Raw genomic sequence first — 17,087 nt, forward strand, 5'->3', positions numbered from 1 at the left:
AAACCACGAAACAGTGATTAGTAATTCATACATTTTTGAAAACCTGTGACAGAGTGAGAGAGTGACATTCGAACTGCGATGTAGCAAGGAACGACTGTACCTTACCATGACTGACAGCACCTTTTAAGTGTTGAAAAGAGCCACAAAATACAACAAAAAAAATAATTTTGCAATTTTTTTAGGCTTTCAAAACAAGGAATATTTACAAACAATGGTCAAAGGAGAATATCCATGACACAATAAAGTCAATAAATAGTTAAAACTAAAAAGCCAGTCTAAAAAGATGGGTTTCAAGGTGTGGTTTATGGGTGGAAAGTGAGTCAGTATTTCTGATGCCTGATGGAACAGAATTCAAGAGGCGGGTGACTGTACGGCTGGAGATTCTTGACCAAGTTAACAAATGGGCAGAATGAAAAATGAGATGAATGTAAGTAAAGCACTAGTGAGTCCTTGTGTTGATCTGAATTGGTTCCGAAGTGATAGATGGCTTTGAAACTGTGAAGAATAGGGTCCTGAATTTTCTGCATGAGCGGACTGGGAGCCAGTGGAGTTGTTGTCGGGATGGGATTGATGGGCCACTTATGGAGCTTGTGCGGCCAGAGGCATTCTGAACAAGCAGAAGTTTGCAGATGGATTTCTGTGAAAGAAAGGAACAGAAGGAGTTACAGCAGTCAATGTGGGGGAAGTGACAGGAGAGTGGAAATGGATGGACTGAGGGATGGACGGCGTCAACTTTAGACCGAAAAACGCGGACCTGGTAATATTATTGATGTCAACCTTGTAAAAAGTACCAAGAAGCCATACTTGAATAAAAGTAGCGATACCTTCCAGAAAAATTACTTTCGGAAAAATGAAAGTTTTCTTTCTGTCTGAAAATGTACTTCAGTAGAAGCCTTAAAGTAGCTGGTGTCTATTGTGCTAAAAGCGACCCCATCCCATGTTTCCAACTTTTCAAAGTTATACATGCAGTGGAACCTCGGTTTGTACGCCCCGGTTTCTGTAGGATTCAGTTTGTGACAAAAATTGTTGCCGAAAATACGTCTCGGCTTTTGTATACTGTCTTGGTTAGCGCACGGCCAAACACTGTTAGCATTGACACATTCATTGAAAAAAGGATTGTGGTTCTTAGTGGGACCCTGTAGACAGATTCTGGCCAGGGAATCCCTTCATCATCTTTAGTGTGTGTGTGTGGTTTATTTGTTCATAGAACGCACACAGAACGATGAGCAATGAGCACCAAACACTGATGAGGATTTAAGCGCACTGCGCATTTCTGAGTGTTTTGTGTGCTTTTATTTGGGGATGTCAATAATGGCATAAACATGTGATATCAGTTCATATCGATATGGGCTTTTCTGCTGATAATGACATCAGTGCGCAAATGATGACATTGTGCTCCATACCGCAACAAGCTTGCTAGCTCAGTATGTCCATGTTTGACCTTCGGATTGTAAATAATACATTTGCAAAGATTGTAAAGCAATTTGAGGGGTGAGTAAGGCTTCTTCCTTTAATACTTCTAATCTAATATCACACCTCAGAAAGATCTCGGTCATTTCACTGTTTGTATTAGTTCAGAGTTTCATACTGTACCTCTTATACTTGGCTTATAGCTTTTTTGTGTGTTTTGTGGATTATTTGTGTTTTTTTTGAAGACTAACTAGATAGTATGAGAACATGTTGGGTATGACTATTGGTCATGATTGTTAAATGACTATTTTGTTGTTGAGACAAAATGTTTAATACACTTTTTCTATAACATGTATTGCATATTGCTGTAATATTGCATATTTAACGGAGACACATAAAAAATACTGTAGTAAGCCGGGCCAGTGTGTGTACCCTGTATGTATCTGAGGTTGATGGTGTATTTTATTAAAAGAAACTTACTACAAGGCCCCACTTGGATCCAATATAATTTTAAAAGCCCCTGAAATGTAGACGGATAGGGCCCCTTTAAAAACAATGTATGTACCGAACTGTTATTGAGGTGTGCCGTTACTAATTTATAGACATCATTACAGTGATGTACAAAAGAATGCATCGATATAGTGTAATATAAACCAACAACCTGTGTATTACAGGCTACGTATATAAAGAAAAAGTTATAAGTAGCGTGGTTGTAAAGGCAATGAAGAGAAGCAGGAGAGTAAGATACTGATGAAAACATCTCCTTTGCTCATCCCAAATGTCTTGACGCTCATTTTTCTTTTCCTGACTGCGTAGTGTGTGCAAAGCCCTTCATCTTCCTTTAATTACCGTATACGTTATGTCTTAGTTTTGTGTTGTTTTTCCTATATGTGTACCAGTCTCTTTCTCTCTGTCTCATGCAAATGCGCAAGCACACACACACACACACACACACACACACACATACACACACTAGCAGACATAATTTATTTCTTCAGCTACATATTTTCTGTAATCACTCATTTTTTTAAATTGGAAAATGTATAATGCGACCAATTATCATTGTTTGAATTGTGTCCTGGGTGGGAACTCATTAGAATCCTAAACAAATATGAAAGTAAGGACGTTTACTGACAGCTGGAAAATAGACATTATAGTTGTCAGTCATTCCCAATAATATGGTTTATGCTTCTAGAATCTGGAGGTTTATGGATGAATTGATTGCATAGGCAATAATAACTAATGTCCCTATTTTTAGTTTATTGTCTAGCTAGTTTACTGCTAATAATATGTATATTTTTAATTATGTGACTTCTAGTTTAGTATCGAGGGAAAGGCTTCTTGAGACGTCATCTGTACTTCTGTGAAGAAGGTGTCGGACGTCTCGCTCCTCATCCGAAGAGCTTGGTCAGCGAACTAATAAGTGCTGGTAGCCTAGGCCTTAAATACAGTAAGAGTGGGCGGAATTGGTGTGCCAACACCCTCCTTCTATTGGTTCCTTAGACTAAGCCTGGGCGGAGTAGTGGTATAATCCTATCCTGCTATTAACACCTCCGATAAAAGGGAAGTGTCGCTCCCTGAGTTGGGTATGAACGACTCTGATACTGGCTCGTCAGCATCTATTGTTCTGGCTCGGCCCTGGCTTCACCTCATTTGCAAGACTAAGAGCTGTGGGTTTTGGTCTCAGTAACCTGCTGAACACAATAAAAGGAGGGTGTTGCCACACCAATTCCATCCACTCTTACTGTATTTAAAGCCTAGGCTACCAGCACTTATTAGTTCGCTGACAAAGCTCTTCGGATGAGGAGTGAAACATCCGACACCTTCTTCACAGAAGTACAGATGACGTCTCAAGAAGCCTTTCCCTCGATGGACAACTCCTGTACAACTGAGAGCCTACACAGACGCATTCTAGTTTAGTATTTATCAAACATGTAAAATACATTTTTAAAAAGGGACATAATGTGATTCCGCTTTGCAACAATGCAACAAAGGTAGGAAGAAGCAAAGTTTATTTAATTACGTCTCTTCTCCATGTGACAGCGATCGGTAATCAGTTCACTTCCTGTATTTAAAATGGCCACGCTTGCAGTAACTACTGTGCGTACAATTCTGTAATACAAAAGGAAAGAAAAAACATAAACATAAAAAACCCCCAAAACATGTCCTTGAACTGCTTCTTAAACTACTTCATCTTCGGATGTCGCTTCAGTTCAGTCGTTATACATTTTTGGGATCTTTCAATTGCTGTTGACATATTTTTTAACCATCCTGTAGTTCAAAATTTCCTTCACATACGCCACTCCTCGTTCTTCCTGTTGATGTAGTTCAGTTCATATCGTTACAGTTGAAAATCAATGTTTTCCTTGGCATCAATCCAGCTTTTTGAGATTCCAATTAAATCAAATTGAAATGGTTCATTTAATTGGCTCAAATATTGCTTGATGTTGTTTACATTGGCGTACATGATTCTGCTGTTGAAATAGATTACTGATAGTCTATTATCAGATTCATGTTGCAATTGTATTGTTCCCCTGTGTAGTTCTCATGGCTATTACTTCTCTTTAGCCTTTCTTGCTGGTTCGTCGGACCGCGTTGCTATTGGAGAAGTAGTCAGTGATTGCAGTTTAAAAAAATGTACGCTTGCATGCCTGGAACGTGAAAGTCAAGTTTGTGTGAATGTGAAAGTTATGCTTGTGTGAGTGACAACGATGCATCTACTGTTTTTTACCCAGGATTCTTCAATGAGTCATATCTATGTGTTGTGCAACTCTGTGCTAGGTGTGTGTGTGTGTATTGTAAAGGCCTCTATGAGACGCAATTAGGCTGACAATGCACTGAGCTATTAGATTGTATAACATCTACAGTAACATAGTAAACTCAGTCGTTGCTTATACTGGAAAAGAAAGTAGTGTTTTATGATCTGTGTGGTGAAAAGTTTCCAATTCCAGATCATCTTCTTCAGCCATCCTTTGTCTTGCAGTGTTGTCAAATGTAGATCAGTGAGTTCCATCAGACTGCGTCATTGTTTGTGTGTGTGTTGTGACTGTGTGTGTGTTGTGTCGTCCTTATGGTCGAGAAGATGTCTTCAAATGTCATGAAATCTTTAGTATTCGTCCAGTTCCTGTCCAGATGTCTTTGAAAACAAGTGCCTTGGTTTCTTTCGGTGCTCCATTTAACTGAAATTGCTTCATGTAGACCAGGGGTGTCCAAACCTTTTCCACCAAGGGCCACATACAGAAAAACTGAAGGATGTGATAGGACACTTTTGGTAAAACCAGTCCAATGTAGGTCAATATTGTGTGTTGTAGGCAGCAAAGTAAATTAGTGTATTATATAATAACGTTACGTATTAAAAATGAATTCATTTTATTTTTAGAATACGCCGAGGGCCAGGAAAAACGTGTTTTAGCTTATCCCTTTGTTGCATTAGTGCGCTTTTGTACATTTTGTTGATGATGATACCGTGTGGTAATTACTTCCCTACAGTGGAATGCACGTGTACTTCCACTTCCACTTCCTGTGATTGCAGAGTTGGGCAATTGATGCTCTGTTCGAGCAAAATTCATCCATCCATCCATTTTCTATGATGCTTCTCCTCATTGGGGTCGCGGGGGTTTGCTGGAGCCTATCCCAGCTGACTTCGGGTGACAGGCGGGGTGCACCCTGGACTGGTCGCCAGCAGGGGACATATAGACAAACAACTATTCATATCTATGGACGATTTAGAGTCGCAAATTAACCTAACATGCATGTTTTTGGAATGTGGGAGGAAACCGGAATACCTGGAGAAAACCCACACATGCACGTGGAGAACATGCAAACTCCACACAGAGATGCCCAAGGGAGAATCGAACCCACGTCTTCCCGATCTCCAGACTGTGACTGTGTGGCCAACATGCTAACCAGTAGACCACCGTGTGGAAAGTCGTGCAAAATTCATATCATTTAATGCACAGCCCAGTCATAATCACATCATCTGCTCCATGTCATCCATTCTACACTTCATTTGCTCTATGATTTGTTCCTTTGCTTCACTTTATTCCTCGAAAGCAGTGCATTCAGTGCTTTCCTCACTCAGATTATTGATGTCATGACACAGTGCAAAACTCTCCTTTTTCAGATCATTGCGGTTCTGAAAAGCCTTTCTTTGCACGTCTGATATCTTCATTAGCTCATTCAGGAAGCAGTTGTTGTTTTGCCATCATCTTCTTATTTTGCAATGTTGTTGCTGTAGTTTTTGTTTTTCATCTCTTGTAGTTGTTTTGACATTTTTTTGCCAACTTATTCATCTCCAGTGTATCTTTCAAGTAATCGCTCTGTACCCGTGTGGCTGCAATCTCTCATATATTGGTTCCGTTGTTGCGTCATCTCTGTAAATCGGCTATCGCTTCCATTAATAGTAGCTCCTAAAAAGTGCCATATAATTGAATTTCTTCCTTGTCCACCTCCTCACATTTTGCTGTTTCCGGGGACTCATCTGTCTCCTGCTACTCGTCCTCCGACATTCAAGGCCGGAAGGTTGTTGTTTATTATCGTTGCATGACATTGCGTCGCTAGGCGATTGCTTTGATCTTTGCCTGTTAGTAAGGGTTACCTTGGCTAGCTAGCGGCAATTGTAGCTTGTTTGTTCATTCAATGAATCTGTACCTCACACCAGACGGAGTTCGAGGAGAAGGTCTCAGCAAGCCATCTTGTCCTTGTGGTTAATATCTGTGGTCAGGAAAGCTCCAAATTAGTCCCAAAATGGAGAGTTTAGGTATTCAACGTCCACTCACTTCACCAGGATGTTTTTGGGGGGGTTATTTTCCTGAAGAGGAAAAATAATGTGAAAAAGACACCTTTTTCATTTAAAGTAAATGCACCCCACAATTAATTGGGGTATGGTATCTACTAGAATGTTGTTTTTTTAAACGATATGAACCCCGTTTTTATGTTTTAGGTAGCATGATTAAATCAACCATGACTCTTTTGCTGTTGGAAAAAAATGTGTCCTTTTTCTTACTGTTTTAGAGTTAGATGGAGCCTACCCTCCGTATGGCTACGCTGACCTGCCTCTGGACACTCTGCCATTAGACCCTGACCTCCATGAGTCCTACATGTCTGAGATGACCCACGACCCAAGGCAGGCCTACCCTGAACCCCTCTAACAGGTAACTATGATACACTCTTGGCCGCGTGTTCTGATTATGGCTTAAGTGCTATTTCGATGTTGACTGGACAGATCATCAGTCCGTCATAGGCCTCACATTCACACCTACGGACAATTCAGTCCTCAGTTAACCTAACATACTGTGTGTTTTTGGTCTGCGAGATGTAACGAGTGAGAAGTGTAACATGATTAAAAAAAAAAACGAGGAACCAACGTGGCGACGCAGTGATGAAATGTATTGATCATGACTCTGGTTTTACGTGACCAATTTCCACCATTCAAAGACATGTTTTCAGTGTGCTCGATCTTAGATGCACCCGCCAACTAGTAGTTCAGTGTGAAGTCTGCACTTTCTGTGTGGCTGTGTCATCATGCCGTGCCACCTGTGATGTCATTAGATAGATCAACAAATATACATCATTTGTAGTGAATAAATAATCATTTTCACACCTATTAAGTGGAATTGGCACACCTGATGATCTAACTAATGTGCCACGGCACAGTGGTTGGGAATTACGCTAAGCTATCTGAACAAAACATCTTAACTTTGTGTTATAGGTGACGAAAATGTGTCTAATAACAGACTGTATTTCTTTAATAATTCATTTATTTTATTTTTAGAATAAGTCGAGGGCCAAAAAAATGGCACTTTGGACACCCCTGTCATTGGGTGAGACCAAAAAATGTACGCCCACACATTCTTACATGAATCTTGTTCGGGATACATCAGATGGACTAAACTGCTACAGTCGTCCCTCGCTACAGTACATCACGGTTCGAACATCGCTCACTCACTTTATTGTGTTTTTTTTTGTTATGTATTAATAATTAAATCACCGCTGGTTCGTGGTTGACTATGGACTATTATTAGTCCAAAAATATTGAAAGTTATATGCAGTATATGCAGTATTCTGGTCACTAGGCATCAGTAATGTTACATTGATGAGACATTACATTACTTTACATTACCTTGACACCGCATGGAGTCAGCCATGGCATGTCCAACATGACAGTGAAAAAAAGTTCTCTAATGATGGTTAAAAAAACATATTTAGAAAGTCAAAGACTGGTTTTCTATGCCCTAACTACGAAAATATTACATTTATTAATATTGGATCCTACTTCACAGAAATGCACTTATCACGGTCGGGTCTGGAACCAATTAACCGCGATAAACAAGGGACGCCTGTATGCAGAAAAATAAACGACTTTCTCTTCACTTATGTAATTAGGAGAGAAAGTCGGTACTCTGCCTGGAGATTGTGACTCCCTTATCGCTGTTTCATGTTCAGCTACTATTTGTCAGGGAAATTGGAGTCTTTATGTAATTTTCCTCAGAAGCCTTTTTTCTCCTTGATAAATGTTCAGCGTTTTCCTGGCATCCATTACCATGCATGCGAGAGGAAAGCTGCTGATGCTTTTGCCAACTAGGTACCACGGTGCAACTTTGTTTTCATTTTGGCACAGTATTTTGCCTATTTATTTAGCTCAGATAGGATCAACACATAACGCAAAAACAGCCTGTTTGCATGCCTCGTAAAGGCATCAGTGTACACGCCACTCCGAAAGCTCAACACCCCTCATTAATTTTGTTTAGCCACCACAAAAATTGATTGATGATGATTTTGCTAAACATTGCTGATGTAAACTGGAAATAATTTCAGAAATCAGAAATGAGAGCTTCTGACTCTTCCTACAAAGCACATTCTGTTCAAGTCAGATAAGATTAAAAATTCCGTCATGGTAGTTTCTAGGGTTGTGAAAAGATAAACCGATGCAACCGGATATCCGATTTAACAAGCGAGAGATACGGCTGCGTCAGTATCAGCCTCCTCATTCTATGAGAATCAGCCCAAAATCCTTAAATTAATTGATTGTAGACACGTGCACCAGATATCGCGAAACAAGCAATCGGTTGATCTCATGATAAAAAAACCGGGGCTGCCGGTGAAACGATTGTCACGCATGCTCCGTAGCTCACCGAGACTGAAGACGAGTGGATGTAAATAGTAGCTATTCACAATGAAAGATTTTCAACACGTCAGCAAAACAAAAATGTAAAGTTTGGAGGGTCTTGACCAGCGAGGCCAACAGAAATGAGTATGGTACCCTTTTTTCTAAGGGTCCTGCTGTCCTTTTTTAGTTTGTAACTTGTTTGCGTTTACATGTTGCACCTTTTGTGTGTTCAATTTATTGTTAGGACATTTTGACTATGGGATTGTCTACTTTTCCAAGCTAACACAGCATTTTCATTGGATGCATGTGGCAAATAGTGCTATTTACCAGACACATTTTTGCCACTTTTGAAGAAATGTGTCATTATTTTAGGGGCTTTGGACTATTTATTTATTTTACATTATTTATTTATTTCTTATTATTAATTGGACTGAAGGCAAAGCTTTCTACTTTTTTTTTTTTTACTAATTTGTTTTTTATTGAGCCCATCAAACAAAATTCTTGTTTTGGTCTGTGTCTAAAAATAAATACGTTTGACATGTGATTCTGTTGTTTGTCTTTTGGCTTTATTTTTGCCAGTGCCATACAGCATGTTGGGGGATGTGATGTGCTCTTTTACACATTTGAAAATACTAAAATCGTCACTTTTATAGAATTGGTCTCCTTATTTTATGTAAGATTAATGTCTACATCAACAAATGTTCACCATGGAATTGTACTGAATCGTATCGTTTTTACGCTGTATCGATTCGCATTGAATAATTCTGTTTTCAAAAGGTATCGTCTTTTAATCGTATCGCAACCCGTGTATTTAGATCAGATCCAATTGTCAATCACAAAAAGATTTACCGTATTTTCCGGACTATAAATCGTTCTGTAGTATAAGTCGAACCAGCCAAAAATGCACAATTAAGAGGAAAAAAAACATATATAATTTGCACTGGACTATAATACAAATACAATGTATTTGATCAAATCAGAGACCAAGAATAGACATTTCATCATTCTAATAACAATAAAATGGAGAACAACAGGCTAAATAGGCATCTGTTAACGTAACGTGAATAGGTGGTATGTTAACGTAACACATTAATAGTTATTCAGATAACTATAGCCCAAACATAACATAACTAGTTTACCTGCAGCTTGTAATCCACAGAATAGGATTTTCTTTTAGGGCATTTGTGTTCCGTCTTTCTCAGTTGTCTTCGTAGGTTGATGTTTACATTGTAAATCTTTTGTGGTACAGGAGTGATAGGAGTAGCAGATACAGGCACACAAGCTTACAGCGCCCTGTCGTGGCTGTCAGTGTGGGGGAAAAAAAAAAAAGTTGCTCTGGAGTAGAAGTGGCAGGACCAGCCAAACCAGTCCGGAAAATACGGTACAACTCTAGTAGTTTCTAAACACAAAGATAACTTAAGTTTTGAAACATGTGGTCCTAGACTGTGATGTAGTGATTCAATGATCTTGAAAAAAAGAACAAGTAAAAAGTATCTGTGCCAGTATCAGCAATACTGGACCTCTATTTACGTGGTATCGGATCGATAACAAAATTTGCAACCCTAAGATTCATCTGTTCATGTTGGAGCCCTTATATTTGTGGTTGGAGTTGGATGGAATTATCAGTTGATCATACGGTATGTATCAATCTCTGCAGTTTTTCGTAAGAGGAGCAATATTTGTTTTATTTCTTGCAGGAATGCACACTGGAATCCAATCGATGATCGAATAAACAAATCACAGACAGAAAGGACTGGGGGAATTTACGGAGGAAGAAAGCTACTGAAGGTCTTAATGACAAGGAGAATCAAAGCTTTTCATCCTTTTCTGAGGTGGAAAATCTCCCGTTTGGCAATCAGAAACTTTCAGAAGACAGTTTCTTGAAAGTGGTTTATTGTTTGGTGTAAATAACACAACTGTTACTTTGGTATGATGTCTTACAGTGGGGTGAAAGTGTACGTCGGACTGTCTGGCACTGTTACACGGGTAGTAACTTTTCAAAGCAATCACATTCGGCACGTTTCATTGACAGTTTGGGACATGCAAGACAAGCATTTAGCTTGTATTTTCAAAATGAAAAAGTATAACTAAGTACTAAGTTCCTAGTGTAATCTTAGCTGAGCTCTTCACTTGTGTTCAACCATGATCTACCATACATTAATTTTGTTTTCTAAACATCCAGGTTACATTTCTGAACTGAAGGTAACATGGACATTTCGTTCCTTAACTGGCATTATTGTAAGCCCAATTAGCTACTAAATGCTACCCGTGTATCCCTGTTGTCTTTTAGATGTCTCCTCTGTATATTGACTGTGCACATGTCCCAGGGTGTCCATATGTGGTTATTGCATGGTAGTGTAATGTGTCTACATTGACAAACTGTTCACCTTTGCATACTGAGAAACACATGAGGAAATGAGGAGAGTTACATGTACAGTCAAACCATGGTTTTGTTAGTAATTTGTTCCAAAAAGTAAGGCAAAAACAGAAATGCACAAAAATCCAAGAAATGTTTCCCATAGCAAATAATGTAAATATAATTAATCGGTTACAGACACCCAAAAAAATCTCTTCCTCACCAGGATGAAACTTATCGTCGATGCAGACTTCCCGTACATCCTGGCTAGTACTTTGCTACGAGTATTTTCTTCAGTTCAATAATGTTTCAAACTGTTGGCACTTACAACTTTATGCAGTTATTTAGCAATCACACAAACAAAAGCACAGAACTGAGTCAGTGGGATGCTTTGTTTGGGCACAAATTCCATGGAATGATACGCGGGCAAACTAGTTTGTTACGCGCAATGTTTGGCTGGAAAAAACCCGACACTGGGGCGAAATTTTGGCAAACATTTTCTTTGAAAACTGAATCCTACAAAAAGGGTGACATGCGAAAAGCGACATTTGACTGTATTTGCAATATGTTGAACACTTAAAAAAATAAAAATAAACATTGTAACATTCATTGGGTCATTGTCCGTAAAGAGAAAATCTGGTCAGATATCCAGAAAAATATACACTAATGCCCCTGGAACATCCCTAAAGGGAATATCGGGTCAGATATCCAGAAAAATATACACTGGAACATCTTTGACTACAAAGTCTGTACCACAGTTTTTCACAGCTTTCATGGGGAGATATTGTGAATTAACAACTGTAGCAAGATTGTACTTAAAACCTTTTTGTATATAAAACAACCGACATTTGTATTGGGGCTGTGCCAATGATAAAATGTCTTCTGTTGAAACTGTATGCCACTGTCCATTGAGTAGTGGTGGGATTGAAGCTCTAAAACAAAGTGACTGCAGAGTACGCATATTTCCTGTGTACTAAATATGCAGGACTGTTGGGGCAAAACATCTTACATCAAGATCAATTCTGGTTGTAATGTTTCTACCGGTATTTTTGGTTGCAAAATGCAATGGAACCCATTTATGTTGACAACCCGTCTATGTCGACCAACACATCAAGTCCCGATCCACCATCTCGCGAGCATCTTAAACGCTTAAGGCACCGTAGACATACTGTACAACCTAGGTTCCCAAAGTGGGGTACGCCAATTGTCATTGGGGGTACGTGAATAAAAGTGAAAAACAATTAGCGCCTAACACAATTACTAGCGCACTGTCATAGCAGAAAGAAGGAAGGAGACACGGCATGAAGTTCTTCATTGCTCTGTGTGAGTTCTATGAATAAGTAAGTTTGATGATTATGTTGTGTATTAAAAGTGTTTCATCTTGAAGGTTTAATTTATGTTGGTGTTCCAATCCCCACACTGTGAAAACCTGTCCATGTACGTGCGTGTCAGGATGAGAGTGGAGATTCCCCTGAAAATGAGGCTTTATCGCCGCTTGTATGTATTTTTGTATTTTGGATGCTGCGTGTTTGATGCTGTCATGTTTGTTCAACTTTCCCTTTCAATTTGGTATCAAAATTATATGCAGATTTAAATCATGGCGATTGCAGGTGGACAGAAGCGAAGATCAAGTTCAACCCATTCAAAGGGAAGGAACTTAGATTCTATATTTATCTCCAAGAGAACTTCACATCTTATCTATTCATCATTGCTCATGTGAAACTTTTGTCAAAATTTGACCATGCACAATACACATTTTTGAACCAGAATTATCTACTAGAAAATGAATTAACCAATTAATCATGTTTCATGTTTCAATTTAATGAAATGTAACAATGGTTTATGTTTTTTAAGTGTGTAGCAGTAGGGGGTACATGGCTTCAAGTCAAATGTCTGAAGGGGTACGCGACTGTAAAAAGCCACTGCTGTACATGGTCAACCGCTTTTAAAACAAGGGGTCCATTCCATTTTCTTCTGCTTATCCTGGTCTAGGTTGCGGGGGCAGCTGTCTCAGTAGGGAAGCTCAGACTTCCCGTTTTCCAGCCACCTTTTCCTGTTCCACCAGGAGGACCCCAAGGCATTCCCAGGCCAGCTGTAAAACATAATCCCTCAAGCGTGTCCTGGGTCTTCCCCGGGGCCTCCTACTGGGCATGCCAGGAGGCATCTGGAGTAGATGCCCAAGCCACCTCAAATGGCTCCTCTCAATGTGAAGGAGCAGCAGCTCTACTCTGAGCCCCTCTTGAGCTCCTCACCCTATCTCTTAGGGTGAGTCCAGCCAACCTATGGAGGAAACTCATATTACTGCAGACGTTGCGCCAACCCACCTGTCGACCTCTGTCACTCCTGAATAAAAAAAAAAACCCTCAGATACTTGAACTTCTCAACCTGGGACAAGACCTCACGCTCAACCCAGAGAGGGTTCAATCCACCGTTTTCACAAAAATTCTGAACAGAATCGGTGACAAAGAGCAGCCTTGGCGGAAGCCAATGTTCATCGGTAACGGGCTCGACTTACTGCGAGCCATGCGAACCGGGCTCCTGTTCTGTTGTAGGACCAAATGGCAAGTAGTAGTGCGCCACCGATCCCGTACTTCTGGAGCACCCCTCAAAGGACACTGCGAGGGACACGGTCCAATGTCTTTTCCAAGTCCACAAAGCACATGTAGATAGGAGTCCTTTTTCAGCTTAACAGCAACCCTAACCGCTGGTGTCCACCATTGGGTTTGAGGTTTGCCGCCACGACTAGCACCAACCACCTTGAGGCCACAGCTCCGATGGGCTGCCTCAGCAATGGAGGCACAGAATTCTGACTTGATACACTCATCCTCACCCGGGATGCAGGTGAAGCTCTGCCGGAGATGAGAGTTGAAGACTCGATGAACAGGAGACTCTGCCAGATGTTCCCACCACAACCTCACTACACTTTTGGGTCTGCCAGGTCTGTCCGACATCCTCCACCGCCATCTAATCCAAATCCAATATCAGTTGACAGTTCGTACCCTGTCTTTACCCGCATCCAGAACATGTGGATGCAGGTTTGATGACATGACGACAAAGTTGATCATAGACCTGTGGCCTAGGGTGTCCCGGTGCCAGGTGAACTAAGCGACATCCTTATGTTTTAATGTGGTGTTTGTTATGGACCACTGTGGCTCACAATAAAGTCCAATAACATTACATTGCACAGGTTCACATCGGGGAGCCCGTTCCTCCCAATCGCACCCCTTCAGGGCACACTGTCATTGCCCACATGGGCACTGAAGTCTCCCAATTGGACTACGGAACCACCAGCAGAGATTTTTTCCCTCACCCCCTGATAGACTGTAAGAAGGCTGGGTACTCTGAGCTGCCATTTGGCATGTACACTCAAATCACAGTGAGGTCCCTTTCCCCAACCCGAAGGTGTCGGGAAGTGACCCTCTCATTCACTGGGGATGAATCCAACACAGAAGCACCGAGCTGGGGGGCTATTAATAAACCCAGTCCAGCTCACCGCCTCTCCCCTGTGGAAACTCCAGAGTCCATCCCCTCTTGAAGAGTTTGGTTCCATAACCCAAACTGTGGGTCGAGGTGAGTCTGACTATGTCTAGCCAGAAAGTCTCAACCTCTCGCTGAAGCTCAAGCTACTTCCCCACCAGAGAAGTGACGTGCCATGTCCCAAGAACCAGATTTAGCTGCCAAAGACCATCGCCCAGGTGCCTGCCCTCGATCACCACCCAATACGCAAGGCACCGGACCCTTATGCTTGCCCCCGCAAGGTGGTGGGTCTGGGTGGGTGGGATCCCATGTGGCTTCTTCGGGCCCTGGCCGTGCCCCACTGATGAAGGCCCGACCACCAGGCGCTCGCCTGCAAGCCCCTCCCCCGGGCCTGGCTCCAGGGTGAGGCCCCCGGTGAATCAGTCTTTGTCTGGCCCTTCAAAAGGGGTCATTTCTATGAAAAGTTGGTTCGTTTATGTGGACGTGTTATTGTTAACGTCATTATTATCGCCTAAATGTCAAAATCAATACAAACGAAGAAGTGTGAAATGGGCAACAGGAGAAAAGAACTGTACTTACCTTCAAAGTCTTTCTTTTGTCGCAGTAGACAAAAAAGAAGTAGTTCTTTCATTCCCCATTTCGTACCTGACAAAATACACCCATTTAATTTATTTGGCAAAAATGGAGGAAATAACATCCACAAACTGAAAAGCTTTAAAAATCCTTTATTTTAACCCATTCTCCTCATGTCTCTGGCAAAGGTCCAAAGTAAATGTGCAAGCAATGGCTGTTGTCGGTTATGTCGACAACTGGTTATGGCGATGTGAGTCAACCATTCTGATGTATGTCGACTTAAACAGGTTCCACTGTACCCACCAAAAGCAGTACAAACCCTACATTTGAAAAAAGCACAACTACAAATAACTGCAATTGCTCTGAGCATTTATCACAGTTGTTGTGTACCTTAACTCAAACTGTATTAAATCTCTTATTTTCAAATAATTTTAATGTATTGTCTTTGTCCTTGGCTAACATTTCTGCCAGCCTGGTATTTTGTTTTGACTGTAAACAGAGGAACTAGACATACAAACCAACAATCTTGTCTTACACATTTAAAACACCCAGGGCGCTTACAATCACATGATAAGCACCAGCATCTTTTTGAGTAAACATCCATCCATCCATCCATTTTCTATGCTGCTTCTCCTCATTAGGGTTGCGGGGGCATGCTGGAGCCTATCCCAGCTGACTTTGGGCGACTTCGGGGGTACACCCTGGACTGGTCGCAAGCCAATGGCACGGCACATATAGACAAACAACCATTCACACTCACATTCATACCTATGGACAATTTAGAGTTGCCAGTTAACCTAACATGCATGGTTTTGGAATGTGGGAGGAAACCAGAGTACCCGGAGAAAACCACTCGACCACCGTGCGACCCTTTTAAGTAAACAAATGTCAATATAATGTGGAATGCTGAATCAGAAGTAATTTTCTACGGCATAGATATAAACTATAAATGAAGGTGATGCACCAGTTTTTGTCCAGTAAGAACCGAGTTTAACCCTAAATACACAGTTCATATATAATACTTGTAACATGGTGATGAGACAGACAGAAAAAATACAGCCCTGTTTGGTTTAGGTGTATTGGTTCATTTTCACATATTTTATTTAACAGTACGTACGCTTTAAAGTGTGGTATTTGTACTTCGCTGAAAGGGTTTGTTGCAGTTAAACGGAGGAAGCGCAATCGACGAGGATTGTTAGCCAATACTGCCTCCTGCTGGCTATTTGACTACTGTTTACTATATACGTCACTTCCTGTTGTTTGGAAAGGACGCTCACGGAAAGCTCCGTCCACTACTACCGGAGTTTTAAACCTTTTGTGACTTTCGGTGACGACGGTTTGTGATCACAACTTGTGACAACAACTCTGCAAGTGAGTGCCGAGACTTCTGCCTCAATTCGGATCAGCGAGTGGACTAAACTCACCAAAACAGACAGTTAGTTGGAGCCGACAGCCGTTAAAGGCAAGCCATCACGCTAGCCGCGGTTTGACAGCTGCACACGAAGCCGGATTTTTAAAACATCCGGAGTCGTCCTGTGGCTAACGTGTGGCCGTCCTTTCTCCGGCTAACGAGGACTGGTGAGATACTGGTGAGACATAAACTCGCTGTTATAACGAATATTAGTCACCGAAGGCATTACACCACAGTTAAAGGCTGACTGAAGGCGTTGCTAAGCAACAGTAACAATGCCAAAGGCTACAGGGAAAAGAAGCGGATCAAGCGGTGGCTCCAGCAGTACAGGTCAAAGCACTCCGGATTCAGTTAAAAATACGGAAGATGCCGATCCAGAACTGACCACTGAGATAACCGGAGGTTCTAGCCGTGTACCTCACCCGCCGCCGAGATCTGACAACGATGAACACTTAATCAGACGAGACAACTGAGTAAAAATATAGATGACTGCGTGAAAACGCAAGAAAGAACCTTAGCGCAAAAGTGTGAGGCTACCACAGCGCAAGTTCTGGGGGAATTTGGAAAGCAGTTGCAGCTAATTGTGGAGACTTCCACCTGTACGCAAGAAGTTCAAGGTCTAAGAGTGGATAATAGTGCGATGCAAAAAGAACTGGGAGGAAGTTCAAGGTCAGAGAGCGGAGAATAAAGCATTGCAAAATGAAATGGGTTACTAAGGAAGGAAGTGCAAAGTCTGAGAGTCGAGAATAAAG

The 17,087-nt window shown here is 41.2% G+C and overlaps 1 protein-coding gene across 4 annotated transcripts in view; it reads left to right on the top strand.

The window, feature by feature from the left end:
* The window catches only part of LOC129170770 (junction plakoglobin-like), a 116,640-nt gene extending 101,295 nt beyond the window's left edge, over positions 1–15,345 (top strand). For all 4 annotated transcript variants that reach the window (XM_054758737.1, XM_054758739.1, XM_054758740.1 and 1 more), the window contains 2 exons: positions 6,424–6,563; positions 10,216–15,345. In XM_054758737.1, the coding sequence (XP_054614712.1) occupies positions 6,424–6,560 (137 nt within the window). In that variant the 3' untranslated portion in view covers positions 6,561–6,563; positions 10,216–15,345. The remainder of the gene's footprint in view (positions 1–6,423; positions 6,564–10,215) is intronic.
* Positions 15,346–17,087: the final 1,742 nt, after the last annotated feature.

The sequence above is a fragment of the Dunckerocampus dactyliophorus genome, chromosome 18, assembly GCF_027744805.1.
Source record: "Dunckerocampus dactyliophorus isolate RoL2022-P2 chromosome 18, RoL_Ddac_1.1, whole genome shotgun sequence".
Lineage (NCBI taxonomy): Eukaryota > Metazoa > Chordata > Actinopteri > Syngnathiformes > Syngnathidae > Dunckerocampus > Dunckerocampus dactyliophorus.